Raw genomic sequence first — 16,786 nt, forward strand, 5'->3', positions numbered from 1 at the left:
TTAATAATAATAATAATAATAATAATAATCATAATCATAATAATCATAATCATAATCATAATCATAATCATAATCATAATCATAATAATAGTACTTATTAAAGGGGGAAGGCTGTGGGTGGCAACAGTCATTTTGGAAGAAGAATTCTACATTTTAGAAGAGGCATTTTCCTTTTCTAATTCATTATGTTATCTATTTATTTAACAAATTAATACAGCGCTGGATTATAATAAAACCTCAGAGTTGTTTACAAAAAGAATATCAGTTACAAGCATTATAAAATAACTATTTAAACATTCAAAACTATTTAAAATCAACAATAAGTTAAAAAGCAGATCAAAACACAGTAAAACACTTCTTTTCAAAAACCTATTTGCTGTAATGAACAAATAAACACTGCCCTTGGGGAAAGTCATATATTTTTGTTTGTTTGTTGTTTATTTCCTGTACAATGTCTCAGGAAGCAACTCTATTTCCACAAAGCGCCTGAATAGGGAACCATTGGTTACCTCCCATGAAACAGGAGTGTGACAGCCATATTGTTGGTAGGGATGAGGACCACGTCTGTTCCAGGCCTATGGCTACATACCCCTCACCAAAAAATAATAATCTTATTCCCTCTTCCTTTTACTAGGCATAGACAGTATAGAACCTTGAATAAATAAAGGAGCCTGTCTTACTCTCTCTCTGATTCCCATTTATTATTGTTAGCAATACAGTGGTGCCTCGCAAGACGAAATTAATCCGTTCCGCGAGTCTCTTTGTCTTGCGGTTTTTTCGTCTTGCAAAGCACGGCTATTAGTGGCTTAGCGGCTTTAAGAAAAAGGAAACAAACTCGCAAGAACTCGCAAGACGTTTCGTCTTGCGAAGCAAGCCCATAGGGAAATTCGTCTTGCAGAACGACTCAAAAAACGGAAAACTCTTTCGTCTTGCGCGTTTTTCGTCTTGCGAGGCATTCGTCTTGCGAGGTACCACTGTACACAATTCAACTCATTTTTGTTTCATTTTCAGCAAGTCATGGATTGACCCAGAAGAGGGGGGCAGTTGTGGGGTTTGGCCCATGAGGCAGGAACCAGGGCAGAGGAAAGGTCAGAGCCCTCAGAAATGGAGAAGGGCACACAGGTCATATCAGAGGTGGAGGAAGAGACTGTTCAGGTGAGGGATGGGCCAGTGGATGTAGCTTCTGAAATGCTATCCTTATGGCAGGGAAAGGGAACCTCTGGACCTCTGGACCTCCAGGTGCTGTTGCACTACAATTCCCATCATACTTGACCACTAGCCATGCTGGCTGGGGCTGATGGGAGGCAAAGTGAAGGACACCATGTTCCTCTCCCCCCTCTTAAAGATTCCACACCACATACACAGATAATTTCCCCAAGGATAAAGGCTAAATTCTTTTATTAGGGTCATCCAACCAGAACATTCCCCTGTCCCCCACCCACTGACCCTGCACATCCTCCAGAATTTTACTGATCAGAATAGTGATAGTGACACCTTGGTAGCATCCCTATTACCATGCCAAGGTCCCTACCCTGAACCCTGAAATATCATTATACACATTGCTGAAGGCTCTACTCTGCCTTGTGCATTGATATACTCAGCAATAGGCTGCATCCCATGAATTTATAAGCCGAAAGTGTGTTTGTTCATCAAAGTAAAGATATACTATGGAGGAGTGAGTGATAATATGGTATCAACAGTTCAAAAATATACCTCAGCAGCTGGGTGTGCAAAACAGTAAAAGTAAAAAGTAAAAGTAACAGTAAAAGTTCATGTTCATGTTTTTATATCCATGCTAGAAACAGGGAGCCATTCCCTTCCTCACACACACATGCTAGGGATTATGGGGAGGGTGCTGAGCCATGGAGGATAAGCAACAGCAGGAGGTAGTGCCCACTGGACTGGTGGGGCAGAAAGCCTCTCTAGATAAACCAGAGCATATTACAGGCAGATAGCTCTGCCGGTCCTCCCCATCCTCCTCCCTGCTGAGTTCTACAAGTGGGATAACACAGAGACTGAGGAGGAGGAGGAAGCTGGCAGGGAGTGCTCCCCCCTGGACAGGTTGTAAACCAGAAAGCAGGCAGGTGGGGTCAAGTTGAGGGCTCACAGAGGTTGGTGGGGCCATGCTCCATTTGCCCAAATGGACTAGCCCCCACTGAAAACTTATAAACGACATCCCCAAAGGCAAAGAAATGGGGAGGGAAAGAAACATAAATTCAACCGAGTCAAGGAATAGAGACTGCCCCCAGTAAAGAAGGACATTTGTAGTGCATCACATTGCTTCCCAGATGGAAATTATTCAAGGCTCAATAAAGTAACCCTTCATAACATTTGTTCTCAAACATTGCCTTCACTTGGTGCAGGGAGGGCCCTACAATGGGGCAGAGTGAGGCATCTGCCTCAGTTGGCAGATGCTGAGGGGCAGAGAGTGGGTGGAGCTTAGAGTGGCCTGCCTTGTACACTTTACGTTTTCCTTCTGCCCTCAACTGCAGTGGAAGTCACTGTCCTTTCACCAGTATTGGAGTACAATTCAACTACCTATCCATGCTTTCTGCATGTGCCTTGGTGGAGGGTACCATCTTGTCCTTTGCCTCAGCCAGCAAAGCGTTGGCCCTGACTTGGTGGCTGGCTCACAGCAACAGAAAAATTGAGATATGGCCCTAGCCTGCTAACATTAACCTACTAACATTAGCTTCAGTTCTTCCTTGTCCATGTTTAGCCATTAAGCAAGGCTGACCGCAGCTGTCTCAGGAATATATGCCGGTTCAACTCAGAGTCCTTCCACACCAAATAGGTGTTCCTCCGCAAGTAGCGGAACAGGCCCAACTTCCGCTGCAGAACTGCTTTGTCTGTCCCATCTAGGACAACCCAGATCATACTGGCTTTGCTGTCCAGCAGCTGCCAAGACTGAGCTACCTCGAGCTCAAAGTTACACCATCGGCTCTCCAGGAAGTGACTAGAGACAACAGTGATGACTTTCCGGCTGCTCTGGAAGCCTTGTCTGATAATGTTGGTGATGACAGGCACCCCAGGGATGAAATCGCGATAGAAGAAGCAGAGGCGGAAACTAGGCACTCCCATTTCTAGAGTTTCCTCCAACTCCCGTCTCACCCACTCCTGGTCTCTGCTGGAGTAAATGACAAAAGCATCGTAGACATTGTCCTCCTCAGCAGAGCGACGGCGTCCACCAAGCAACACTGCCAAATAATACAGGTGAAAATAGTACTTATAAACCAGAATCAAAGATAAGACTAGAACCACAGAAATGGTCATTGAGATAGCCACTGTGGCTGTACTGACACGGCAAGAAGCTAGGTCAAAATTCATCAGACGGGCATCTCTTAAGTGCTTGGGGCTGTGGCAGATCATGTTTTCAACTTGCCGGAGGAGGTTCCTGTTCTCTTTGGCCCACTGCAAGAAATGCAAGTTCTCACAGGAGCAGTCAAAAAGATTCTGAGAGAGGTCCAGATTCTTCAGGCTGCTGGGCAAATTCTGTAGATCCTTTTCTGTTAAAACAGACAACTGGTTGCTATGGAAATCCAGGATAGTGAGGGCTTGGAGGTGCACATAGGCCTCTGGATGGAGGCCCAGGAGCTTGTTATGACTGATGTTCAGTTCGCGGAGCTCATGGAGGCTGGCTAGGCTGTTAAGGGAGAGATATTGCAGCCGACAATTGGAAATGTCCAAGATTCGCAGACTGCTGAGGTTCTTTAAGGTGTTAAGCAACTTATTGTTTTCAAAGGTGTTGCCAGCCATTTTCAGCACTTGCAGACTTTTCAACCCACAAAATGTACATTCTGACTGAATATTTGTCTGGGTGTGTGAAATATCAAGGTAGATGAGATTTGGAAGGCACAGAAAAACAGGGACCTCTCCTGCTCCACTGAGTGTGGTATGTTGTAAATCCATCATTTCCAGTTTGGGGAGGCCATAGCACTCAGGCTCTAAACTGATTCTAACATTGAAGCTAAGATTCAAATACTTCAAATTTGGAACCCCTTTTCTGAGGCAGAGCCAGCAAAGGTCAGCAGTAAGCGCATTCTGACTGAGATCCAGGGTCTCGAGCTTCTGCAATCCCTGAAAGTCCTCCTCAAATTCAACAAGCTGTTTGGTTCGGGTGATGTGGAGTGATCTTAGCTCCTTCAAGGAAGACAATCTCACTGAAGGCACCTGTCTAAATCTGGAGTTCTTGAATTCAAGATGGTGTATGCTTGAGTTTTCTGGGAAATTTGACACGTCTTTTATGTAGGTATCTACCAGTCGTATAGTGGAGAAGTTGTTCAAGCAAAGAGAGAGGTCATCTGTATTAACAACATCACCATTAGTGCAGATGAGAGTTATCTCCTGCAAGCGCATGTGACATAGGGCATCCAAGATACCTTTACTGAAAGTCTGCAGCTTCTTAATGTTCCTATATTCTCCTAACACTAAACTGTTGGCATATAAGCCAGTCAGATTCTGAAGGCTGGCTTGCATAATGGTGCTACTCTCAAAGCAGCCTCTCAAAGATAGTTTCTGAAGGTGAAGTCCTGCAGTGGCATTTACCTCAATATGTTTTATGTCATTCTTAGATAGCACAAGTGTGAGGTTCTGGCTTGACAGTGCATCCAAATCTCCTACCGAAATGGAAGATATCTTGTTTGCTTCGAGGTTCAAAAACTTTAGAAATAGTAGACGGGAAAAATATTCAGGAAGCTTCAATGAATCAATGTAGTTGTTTCCCAGATTCAGTTCTTGGAGAGATGTCAATTGTCCAATGGGCAGGGTGTCCAGGGAGTATAGTTCAGTTTGTACAGCTACTAGTCTTTTCAAGGATGTCAAATCATGAAAAGCTCTTGCACCCAGGAAATGGAGAGGATTGGCAGTCAGGATCAAGACAGAAAGGTTACAGAGACCAGCAAAGGCATTGTCTTCGATATTCTGGATGTTGCATCTATTGTTGGACAAAAAGGAGAGAATCTGAAAACAGGGGGCTGCTCATGGGCTCCATGCAGCCATCAACCTCTTTAAGCTCATGGGCACATTTGGACTTTTTGGGAAATGTTGAGGCTGTCATTCCCTCTGGTTCCATCTCTTAACCTTCCACAAACAGAGAAAATGTGTATGTGTATGTGCACATCCCCCCTTCACTATTCCAAAGTATCTGGGCAAAATTCAGATCCATCAGAATTAATCTGAACCTTGAAAAACTCATAGAGCTGAAAGAGCAACTGGGAAATTATGTCACTCTTCCAAATTAATTTCTTTGTGCTTTTCAAGGGAGATAAGGGTAATCCCTGTCACTACTCATGACCAAGGAGGCAATGATTGGAGGTGGGGGTGTAAAATATTCTGCATCAACAGAAGTATAATGTCCAGATCAGCTGACATCATAGTCACGCTCTATTCAGCCTTGGTCAGAACAAGCTGGAATACTGTGTACAGTTTTGGGTGCCACAATTTAAGAAGGATATTGATAAGCTGAAACGTCTGCAGAGGAGGGCAACCAAGATGGTCAAGGGTCTGGAAACCGAGCCTTATGAAGGAGAAGAGTGAGAGGAGATATGATAGCCATCTTCAAATATCTAAAGAGCTGTCCCAAGGAAGATGTAGCACAAAATGAGGATTGTCTGTACAAGCAGGCCACCATTTTATTGCACCATTTTATTTTATGTAGGGTTGGGCGGGACCCCCAGGATCATCTAGTGACTAGTCCAAACCCTTGCAATTCAGGAAAACTCCAAAGGGAACTCCTTTGGATCGCTGCCTTTTCCTCTGCAAGGCTATGCATGGGATTAGTCCAGAGGCTGCAGCTGTGGGGAAACCAACTGCCAACATTTAACACCTGGCTTGGGGGATTTGCACTGACTGCCATTTGGCTACTGGGCCAAGTTCAAGGTGTTGGTAGTAATGTATGATGCCTTATACAGCCCAGGACCAGGTCACTTGAGAGGTTGCCTTATCCCTTATCTGCCCAGCAGATCAGGACTGTCTGTGGGATAATGTAGCTTTCAAACTAAAAAAATCTCAGAAGCCCCCTCAAACAATAAGCTTTGTTGGTTGAAGCAGTGCTCATAATGATGTAGCATTATTCCAGATTCATTGTTGTGGTGGGGAGTGGGATTATTAGTAATAATAATACCCACCAATCTGGTTGGATTTTCCCAGCCACTCTGGGTGGCTTACAGCATATATTGAAACATAGCAAGCTGGTTCCCACTGGCCTGTGGGAGCATCCAATTTTCCCCTTCTATTATGCTCCTGAGATTGAAACACCTTTGAGGTGTGTCATTGTTCTCTTTGAGCTGATAGTTGAAAATTAGCCACGGATTGTAGTAGTAGCAAATACAGGATCTTGGAGGAGGTTGAATTCCTGTGCCACCACCAGGATTATATACTTCCACACACACCAGAAATTAGTGGAATTTACCCTCACCACAAAGATAAGGCAAGCCCTTGTTTGTCCTGCTCACATACACCCCAACCAACTGTAAGGAGGAGCCCAGTCAGATAGGCAGGGTAGGTAAAGATAAATGTACTCTTGACCGTTAGGTCCAGTTGCGGACGACTTTGGGGTTGCGTGCTAACCTCGCTCTGTAGGCCGAGGGAGCTGGTGTACAGCTACCGGGTCATGTGGCCAGCATGACTAAACTGCTTCTGGCAAAACCAGAGCAGAGCATGGAAACGCTGTTTACCTTCCCACCGGAGTGGTACCTATTTAGCTACTTGCACTTTGATGTGCTTTCGAACTGCTAGGTTGGCAGGATCAGGGAACAAGCAAGAATTCATGACATCATGATTTCATGAAATCATGAATTCATGACATCATGAATTCATGGAAGCATGAATTCATGATTTCGCAAAATCATGAAATCATGAATTCATGACATCATGATTTCATGAATTCATGATTTCGCGAAATCATGAATTCATGCTTCCATGATTTCATGACATCATGAATTCATGACATCATGACATCATGAATTCATGACATCATGAAATCATGAATTCATGACATCATGATTTCATGAAATCATGAATTCATGACATTATGAATTCATGAATTCATGAAGTCATGATGTCATGAATTCATGAATTCATGAATTTGAAATCATGAAATCATGATGTCATGATTTCATGACATCATGAATTCATGGAAGCATGAATTCATGATTTCGCGAAATCATGACATCATGAATTCATGACATCATGAACTCATGAATTCATGAAATCATGAATTTGAAATCATGAATTCATGAAATCATGAATTCATGAAATCATGAATTCATGACATCATGATTTCATGAATTCATGAATTCATGAATTCATGAAATCATGAATTCATGAATTCATGAAATCATGAATTTGAAATCATGAATTCATGAAATCATGATTTCATGAATTCATGAATTCATGAATTCATGAATTCATGAATTCATGAATTCATGAATTCATGAATTCATGAATTCATGAAATCATGATGTCATGAATTCATGATTTCATGAATTCATGATTTCATGAATTCATGATTTCATGAATTCATGAAATCATGATTTCATGAATTCATGATTTCAAATTCATGATTTCATGAATTCATGAGTTCATGAATTCATGATTTCATGATTTCATGAATTCATGAATTCATGAATTCATGAATTCATGAAATCATGATGTCATGAATTCATGATTTCATGAATTCATCGTGAATCCTAAATCATGAATCATGATTCGTAATTCATGATTCATAAATATCGTGAATCCTAAATCATGAATCGTGATTCGTAATTCATAATTCATAAATGTGCTTTCGAACTGCTAGGTTGGCAGGATCAGGGAACAAGCAAGAATTCATGACATCATGATTTCATGAAATCATGAATTCATGACATCATGAATTCATGGAAGCATGAATTCATGATTTCGCAAAATCATGAAATCATGAATTCATGACATCATGATTTCATGAATTCATGATTTCGCGAAATCATGAATTCATGCTTCCATGATTTCATGACATCATGAATTCATGACATCATGACATCATGAATTCATGACATCATGAAATCATGAATTCATGACATCATGATTTCATGAAATCATGAATTCATGACATTATGAATTCATGAATTCATGGAAGCATGATTTCATGATTTCGCGAAATTATGAATTCATGAAATCATGAATTCATGAAGTCATGATGTCATGAATTCATGAATTCATGAATTTGAAATCATGAAATCATGATGTCATGATTTCATGACATCATGAATTCATGGAAGCATGAATTCATGATTTCGCGAAATCATGACATCATGAATTCATGACATCATGAACTCATGAATTCATGAAATCATGAATTTGAAATCATGAATTCATGAAATCATGATTTCATGAAATCATGAATTCATGAATTCATGAATTCATGAATTCATGAATTCATGAAATCATGAATTCATGAAATCATGAAATCATGAAATCATGAATTTGAAATCATGAATTCATGAATTCATGATTTCAAATTCATGATTTCATGAATTCATGAATTCATGAAATCATGAATTCATGACATCATGACTTCATGAATTCATGAATTCATGAAATCATGAACTCATGAACTCATGAATTCATGAATTCATGAATTCATGAATTCATGAATTCATGAAATCATGATTTCATGAATTCATGATTTCAAATTCATGATTTCATGAATTCATGAGTTCATGAATTCATGATTTCATGATTTCATGAATTCATGAATTCATGAATTCATGAATTCATGAAATCATGATGTCATGAATTCATGATTTCATGAATTCATCGTGAATCCTAAATCATGAATCATGATTCGTAATTCATGATTCATAAATATCGTGAATCCTAAATCATGAATCGTGATTCGTAATTCATAATTCATAAATATTGTGAATCCTAAATCATGAATCGTGATTCGTAATTCATGATTCATAAATATGAGGAATCCTAAATCATAAGTATGATGAATTATGAATCGTGATTCGTAATTCATAATTCATAAATATGAGGAATCCTAAATTATAAGTATCATGAATTGCAAATCATGAATCGTAATTCATAATTCATAAATATCATGGATTGTAAATCATGAATCATAAATCATGATTCATGATTCGTAATTCATAAATATTATAAATATCGTGTTTTTCCGGCCGAGGGCCATATTCCTTTCCCAGCAACCTTCAAGCGGTGGATTAAGTGGTGAATGCAGAAGTAGGGAGAGCAAAAGAATGTAAATTTTACCTTCTGCACAGTAGGCCTGTTTCTATACATTCACATGCCTCTTGCCTCCATCCAAGCAAGCAAGAAGCATTATCAAAGCTTAAGCACACATTGCAGCTATACAAAAAACTTCTGGAGGGTGGAAAGCAGAGTCATGGGAAGAGTCCCAAGAACCATACAGACATGCCTGGAGACCCCCATCCCAGTAGCTTTATGTAGCAGATGCTGTAATGTTTGCACCAACTGTTACATTTCCACCAGTTCTGCATCTGTTGTCGTTGGCTCTCAACATGACATGAAGCCAATTGGGCCAGTGGTCTCAGCAATAAAAATACACTACTTTACCTAGTGAGGTCCAGAAACTTTAGTGTGAAGAGTGGTGAGAAATAATTTGAGGTCAGGATTCCCAGTGGGTTGAAGCTGAGATCCAGGCTCTGGGCGGAATCTGGAATATCCGGTGGAATAGCACTGAGGTTCAGCTCCATGCATTTGTAAGTGATACCTGGGATCACCTGAAACAAGAACAGGTCATTTTGATAAAACTGTTTATAAAGATTCTACAGAGAATGAGGAAGACATGCCTAATTGTTAGGAGTGACCAAGTAACAATCTGCACAACAGTGGTCAGTGGTACAAGACTTATTTACCTTCTGTCACAGCCATCACAATGACTTAACCAAGAGGGAGAGTGGGAAGGGCAAGGCAGTAAAGCACTGGGGCAGAAGGAGTGCTACAAACACATCATAGATTTAAACACATTTAAAGCACATGACTTCCCCTGGAAAATTCTGGGGAATATACTTTAGCCTTCACAGAGCTACAATTCCCACCACCCTTGACAAACTAGTGTTCTGCAGGGAAAGTCATGTGCTTCAGCATCAGGCGCGCTGAGCTGGGCCCCACATGGGGGAGCTGTCGTGTATGCATGATGTCACATGCACAAGACAATGCCCCCCATCAGGCCACACCTGCCGGGACGTGTGGGTCCCTGCCAGGATGCTCTGGTGACTGAGGCGGGTGTGTGTGGAGGGCATAAATCACCCATCACCCCCACCCAGTGCTCACCCAAGGGTGACAGGGGATGGCATTCCCCTCAATATTGAGGGGGGGGGGGTTCTGCCCCCTGCATCAAAATATTGAGGTGGCTGAAGCCCCATACCCGGCACCCCAGCTTGCAATGTACTTTAAATGCCGTATGCACAGCCTTGCTATTTCACTACAACCAGAATGAATCTGTGCTTTCTTTGGCCCCTTAGAATCCTCACTGATGGGCACTAGGAGAAACTGGGTACAAGAAGGCTTTAATATTTGCATAAACACACACGCACCTGTTTCCGACCACTTTGGTTTACGAAAGAAAAAAACCCTAGCACTCAAGAGATTCAGAGATATCGGCAGGAGGAGAGAAAAGATTCCAGAGGAAGGCTCAGTGGCAAAATACCTGCTTTGCATTCATGGAATCATAGAAATACAGAGTTAGAAAGAACTCAAAGTGTCCTCTAGTCCAATCCTCAAGCAATGCAGAAAGTTCTAAATTCAATCCCTGGCATCTCCAGGTAGGTCTGGGCAAGATTCCTCCCCTGAAATCCTGGAGACCTCCTGCCAGTCAATGTGAAAATTACTGAGCTAAATTGATCAGAGTGGTCTGAGTCAGTACAAGCCAGCTTCCTACAGCCCTATTTCACAGAGTCAAACCAGTACATTATGCCTTTGTGCGTGCACACCCCACGTCATGTTGCCTCGAGTATCTAAGTGCAGCTGTGTTGTTCCGACAGCTGAGGCTGAAAATCCTACAGGTGCTTATCCCTCTTCTAATCACAGTAAGAACGCTAGGACAACTGACATTAAAAATCAGCTGCTTCACTCTGCCTAATGGCTGGCACTGTCCAGAGGAAACATCAGCTCATATTTCAAAAGCACACCTACCTCCAAGCAGGGGTTGAGGCTTCTGATTATCATCTGGGACTGGAAAAACACAGCCAAAGAGAATGTGATGATCAGTGAAGGGCAGAGGCAACCATTCCTGGGCATCTTCCAGTGGAAAGAAAGAAACACACAGCTTGAAGAGGGGGAAAACAACCTTAACAAAAGGAGAGTTGCATCGCCACATGAGGCCTTGTAAGAGCCATGAAGGGTAGAGAGCTGCGTCTAGAGAGGCGCACTGGAAGAAGGAAGTGAAATTGAAAACAGAACAGCTCGGTGGCTTTCTCTTAGGCAGGGTTCGTGTTGCTGGTAAATTAAGTTAGGAAGGCATGATGACCACAGAATGCCAAGAAGGAAGTTGCGTTTTACCATGTGATTTCCCCTTAGCTGATTAGACAGTGGGTTAAGCTACACATTCTATGGAGTTCTGTCATTCTGTCCTCCACAGTTGTAGGCGGTGCTTCTGAATACCAGGAAAGGAGTGAGCGCTTGTGCTAGAATGCTGTTTGCCCACAGACTTGGCCTCTTGTCACAACAGGATGCTGGACTAGATCACTCGTGGCCCTGATCCAGCAGTTCTTATGTTCTTTCATTATGTACTGTGTTTCTTTCTTCCCTTCCTTTTGATGTATTCCTTAATAAATTTATGTGATGTATTATTTAACAAATTACATTTTTAATTCCACATAATTACAAACATACATGAACAAGCATGCAACATACAATGCACTCATCATATTATTCAAATATATTATGTGATTTGTAGATTGCTTCTCAAGGGATTTACAAGACAATAAAACCTCTGCAGAACAGTGTGTGTGTGTGTGTGTGTGTGTGTGTGTACACACACACACATACATAACACATTTGTATACATGAGATCAATTATATAGATATAAATAGTGCTTGAAAGGAGCTAATTCAGATTAACTAACTCACTGAATTGATTAAAAAATCTTTGAATTACACCTGAAGTGGGTGAAGTAAACATGAATTTTGTAATGAAAGTTTTTTGGGGGGTATTTATTTCAGTTTTAGTTCAATAATGTATGTATAGGGCATTCATCATACTTAGCTCTGTGTTTGACTGTGGCCATAGCAGTCAGCATTTTTACCAATCTAAAAAGTGATGTTGCTGTTTAAGCTTAAAGATCATAATTGTTAGAAAAATGAAACCACTTTTCACATTAGACTGTCTCTGTGTTTTGACATTTTGGGGGGGTTTAATAGTAAATTTTATTAGTATTTTTCACACAACAACAAAAGAAAAATAACAATACACAAAACACAAAAACAAGCATATGAAAAGCAAATCAAATCTTACAAATTAATAATATAAACACTAAAAAGGAAAACAAACATTGACTTCCACCAATCCCACAACACCTCCTTTACCTCTCATTGTATCTTCCTGTTTTCCTGTTTTCCTTATCATCTCTATCTTAGCATCTAGATATAAATCCCTCTTTCTTATCCTTTAACTTCAAAAGGTTATTCCAGACTCGGCCAGATTTCTGTCCTCGAGCCTTGACTTTTAAGGTATTCCTTTAGGCACCCCCATTCCTTTTTCACTTAACTTTTTAGGTTTTGTCTTATTATATCTGTCAATTTGGCTAATTCTAAATATTCTGAAAGCTTACATAACCATTCTCCCCTAGTGGGTAACTGATTCCCTTTCCAATACTTAGCCACCAGGATTCTTGCTGCAGATATCATGTATAAGAAAAAATAAGTTTTGTCTTTTGGAATATCGTCATTTAAAATTCCTAAAAGGAATGCCTCTGGCCTTTTACTATATGATATTCTTAGTATTTTCTTTATTTCTTCGTGGATCATGCTCCAAAATTTCCCAATTTCGGGGCATGTCCACCACATATGGTAGAAGGTTCCTTTTTGTTTCTTACATCTCCAGCACTTATTATTATATGTTTTATTCATTTTTGCCAGCCTTTCTGGTGCCAGGTACCACCTATGATGCATTTTCATATAGTTCTCTCTTATTAGGTAACATACTGTGAAATTTCCCATTCATTATATATTGAGTGACATTTTTGTTAGTCTTCTTAAGTATATTTTAAACTTTAGAAGAGCAGCTTGTAAAATTTTAAAGACTGGGGAGAAGATGCTAAGAACCAGGGAAATGAATTGTGAATTTAACTGGAACAATTTTTGTTGTTGTTTATTAAATTTGTATACCATCATTTATTCATAGATCAAGCTGAGTTTTGTCCTTTTTTGGAGAGTGCAAGTTTGACCAAGAACTAAATCCTTTTTGGAGCGGGCAAACTGAAACTAGAACTAATTCCTTATTAAAATTAACTTTCCAAGCACTGAGATAAACAAAAACACAATTTAGAGTAACAACAGCAGCAACAGCTGCTGCAGGAGCAGAAGCAACAACAGCAAGGCCAGCTCAAGACTCCTGATGTCTTGATGGTGATTCCTGCCCCCACCAGGTAAGAAGAGATGAACATCGGGAACATAGGAAAGATTAAGATCTTCATTGGAAACAAGGGTGAATATCAAATTAACCGTACCCAGCGGTTGAAGTGGGAATCAAAGGTAGACACCAGGGATGGGGAGACTGCTCTGAATTACAACAGGTGGGTGCAGACCCCAGGAGACCCCAGAGGGCAGCCCCCGCCATTTCCTCCATTATGGTTGAAGGAGACCAGCAGTACCTTCTATTCACCAAGCAGTGGGCAATGCATTCATTGCAGGCCGGATCTGGTGTCCCAGTGGATGCTGACACTTGAGGTGGTCACCTGACTTTGTCTCATGGGTGGGCCAGCCATATCTATCTAAAACAAATCAGTAATATAATTTTTGCAGTCCATTTGACATCAAACCACAAAAGCAGCAAAGGAGAAAGTGGGGTATTAAAAACCCACTTTAAAATGTGCAGGAATGGAGCTTGCCCATTCTCACATGGAACTGAATCCCACAAATAAGGGGCTACCCCTAAATAGGCCAACTTTCTCCACTCCACCTGAGCAGAAATAATGGCAGACAAGGAGAATCTGCTAGACACTTTCCCATATTGTTTTTCCAGCCCAATATTTGCTTCTTTTGTCTATTAAGACAATTTCTAATCCCACCTTTCTGCTTTAAAAAAGAACACTCTAGGCAGCTGACAGCAGAATGCTCAAATGAAAACAATCCTAAATATAGATACAAATGCAAACCTAGAACTGTTAAAAACAGAAAGAGCATATAAAAACATTGTGTTCGAACATTCCCAGAGGGAGGATGCAAGGCAAGTGGTGGCTGTTGCTCAGTCTCCTCACTTTTGACATTGCTTGCATACTCAAAGAGGGCAGGCAAAGTTACTAAGTTCTTATAACATCCAGTAGCAATGGAAGCAGTTCAGAAAGCTTGATTGAATGCCTGCTGCTAGGTGACTGATGAGAGCAAACCAAAGGCAGCTGCTCTCTTTGGAGAACCAATGGAATAATAATAATAATAATAATAATAATAATAATAATAATAATAACAACAACAACAACAACAACAACAACAACAACAACAACAACAACAACAATTTATTTATATCCCGCCCTCCCCAGCCAAAGCCGGGCCCAGGGCAGCTAACAACAATAAAAGAGTACAACAGTACAACACAATAATCCTGCTTTCCTTCCCTCCCTCTACCCTGCAGCCTAGTGAATTAGGACTTGCCGATCAGAAGGTAGGCAGTTCGAATCCCCATGACGGGGTGAACTCCCATTGCTCGGTCCCTGCTCCTGCCAACCTAGCAGTTCGAAAGGACGTCAAAGTACAAATAGATAAATAGGTACCACTCCGGCGGGAAGGTAAACAGTGTTTCCGTGTGCTGCTCTGGTTCGCCAGAAGTGGCTTAGTCATGCTGGCCACATGACTCGGAAGCTGTACGCTGGCTCCCTCGGCCAATAAAGTGAGATGAGCGCCACAACCCCAGAGTCGGTCACGACTGGACCTAATGGTCAGGGATCCCTTTACCTTTAGGTGACAGTTGAGAGAGCCAAAGGCAGCTGGTCTGTCTGTTAGAAGAGCTGATGGAACAGCCCTGTTTCCTTTATGTTCCTCAGTTCTGCAGCCTGATGGAATGTAACAATTATTCTTAACAAATAATTTGATTTGGACCTGTTTCTGTGGCCCATCTTTGCTCAAACCTGGGCTATAGCTGAAGGTTACAAGCTACCTTCATGGCATCCTCATACCTATGAGTATTGCTGGTGTAAGAACTTCCTTTGCAGACCTGCTTAACAGATCTTTCTTGCCGTGCTGCTAGCTCATACATTTGCAAGAGAAAGAAGGGTCTATCAAATACACTGGCCTTCCAGCAGACAACCCCAACATCCCACTTACACTACACCAGTGCAAGTAATGGGCACTGGGAAAATGTGTTAGGTAAGAATTTACTCCTATATTACTGGTCCTTGCCCAGGAGAAGGAAAACCTTTAAATAAACAAGAGACCAAAGAATAGCAAGCTAGTGTCCCCTGTAGGAACCCAGTTTATTAAAGCTATTGCAACAGGACAGCCAACCAGTTATTCAGTGAACCCTCAGTTAGAAAGGACTGCCATGAGGCACATCAGAACAAAGCTTATACTGTATAGCAGTTTCAAACACAGCACACAAAGAGTCATAAAACATTTTTTAATCTTTCTACATACATCAAGAAAGGCTACAGGTTATGCGATGTAAACATGCATGGCTCCATACTGATAATTTACCTTATTTATTTGGTCTCAACTTGCAACTCCGATAGTTGTCTTGGCAGCCAGACCTTCAGTGAGAAGGGAAGAGGGTCATAAATTCTTCTCCAATCTCCTCTTTCTGGGCCTTGGATAGCTTCAATGAGAAATGCTGGTTCTCACCCAGATGCTTACTCAGGCATAGGCAAACTCCAGTCCTCCAGATGTTTTGGACTACAGTTCCCATCATCCCTGACCACTGGCCCTGTTAGCTAGGGATGATGGGAATTGTAGTCCCAAACATCTGGAGAGCTGGAGTTTGCCTATGCCTGTGTTAACTCAACATTTACTTCTTTAGCAAAACATCATTTACCCTTCTAGGGTCAGATAAGGCTAGAAGGCTATGCAGTGTCTACAAGTCATAGGAAGAAAGCATGAGGGTTTCAAAACACAGGCTCACGGGAATCGTTTGTTGATGCATTCTGTCCAAGAGATGAAATGCAATTAATACTGGGACAGGACATAATCAAAATCTATATCTAATATTCAATCAAATATCACAGTTATTACCGTACTTCATGTAGATCCAGACAGCCAAGGGACACAGACTGGTTGCATTGCTCCTATCTCTTGAAGGGGTCTTGATCTGGATTTTGGGAAGGTTGTGCAAGCTATTTACCTTTTTAAAAATTGCATTAATGTTGTCATACCTAGCTTCAACCTAAGAAGTCGCCCCCTCCCCCCAAAAAAGAGAGGCTTTAGCAACACAATGAAAACACATTTAAAAGCCACATGGACATTTATCAACAACAGCAACAACACCTCCATTAAAAAGATGACAGCACATCAAAACAACTGGAAAGGTTCAGTTAACAGGGAAGTTTCTGCTAACTCTCCAGGGTCTCAACATACACTTAGCACTTACAGAGTGGCTTGTGGTGACTTTACACCA

At 41.2% G+C, this 16,786-nt stretch overlaps 1 protein-coding gene across 1 annotated transcript; it reads right to left on the reverse strand.

Moving 5' to 3' along the window:
* Positions 1 to 1,381: 1,381 nt before the first annotated feature.
* On the reverse strand, positions 1,382 to 11,455 carry TLR4 (toll like receptor 4). The gene is made up of 3 exons (XM_081179715.1): positions 11,161 to 11,455; positions 9,580 to 9,746; positions 1,382 to 4,933 (listed from the first exon to the last, which is right to left on the reverse strand). The coding sequence occupies exons 1-3, from the start codon at positions 11,263 to 11,265 to the stop codon at positions 2,716 to 2,718; spliced, it is 2,490 nt and encodes an 829-aa protein (XP_081035841.1). The 5' UTR covers positions 11,266 to 11,455; the 3' UTR covers positions 1,382 to 2,715.
* Between the last annotated feature and the right edge of the window lie 5,331 nt (positions 11,456 to 16,786).

This window comes from Podarcis bocagei (genome assembly GCF_964188305.1).
Source record: "Podarcis bocagei genome assembly, chromosome: Z".
In the NCBI taxonomy this organism is placed as follows: Eukaryota; Metazoa; Chordata; class Lepidosauria; order Squamata; family Lacertidae; genus Podarcis; species Podarcis bocagei.

Coding starts and splice junctions, on each gene's coding strand:
- TLR4 (XM_081179715.1), bottom strand. CDS start 11,265: ATGCCCAGGAATGGTTGCCTCTGCCCTTCACTGATCATCACATTCTCT. Junction 9,747..11,160: donor GCCTCAACCCCTGCTTGGAG/GTAGGTGTGCTT, acceptor TTCTTGTTTCAG/GTGATCCCAGGTATCACTTA. Junction 4,934..9,579: donor AAGTTTCTGGACCTCACTAG/GTAAAGTAGTGT, acceptor GTCCAACAATAG/ATGCAACATCCAGAATATCG.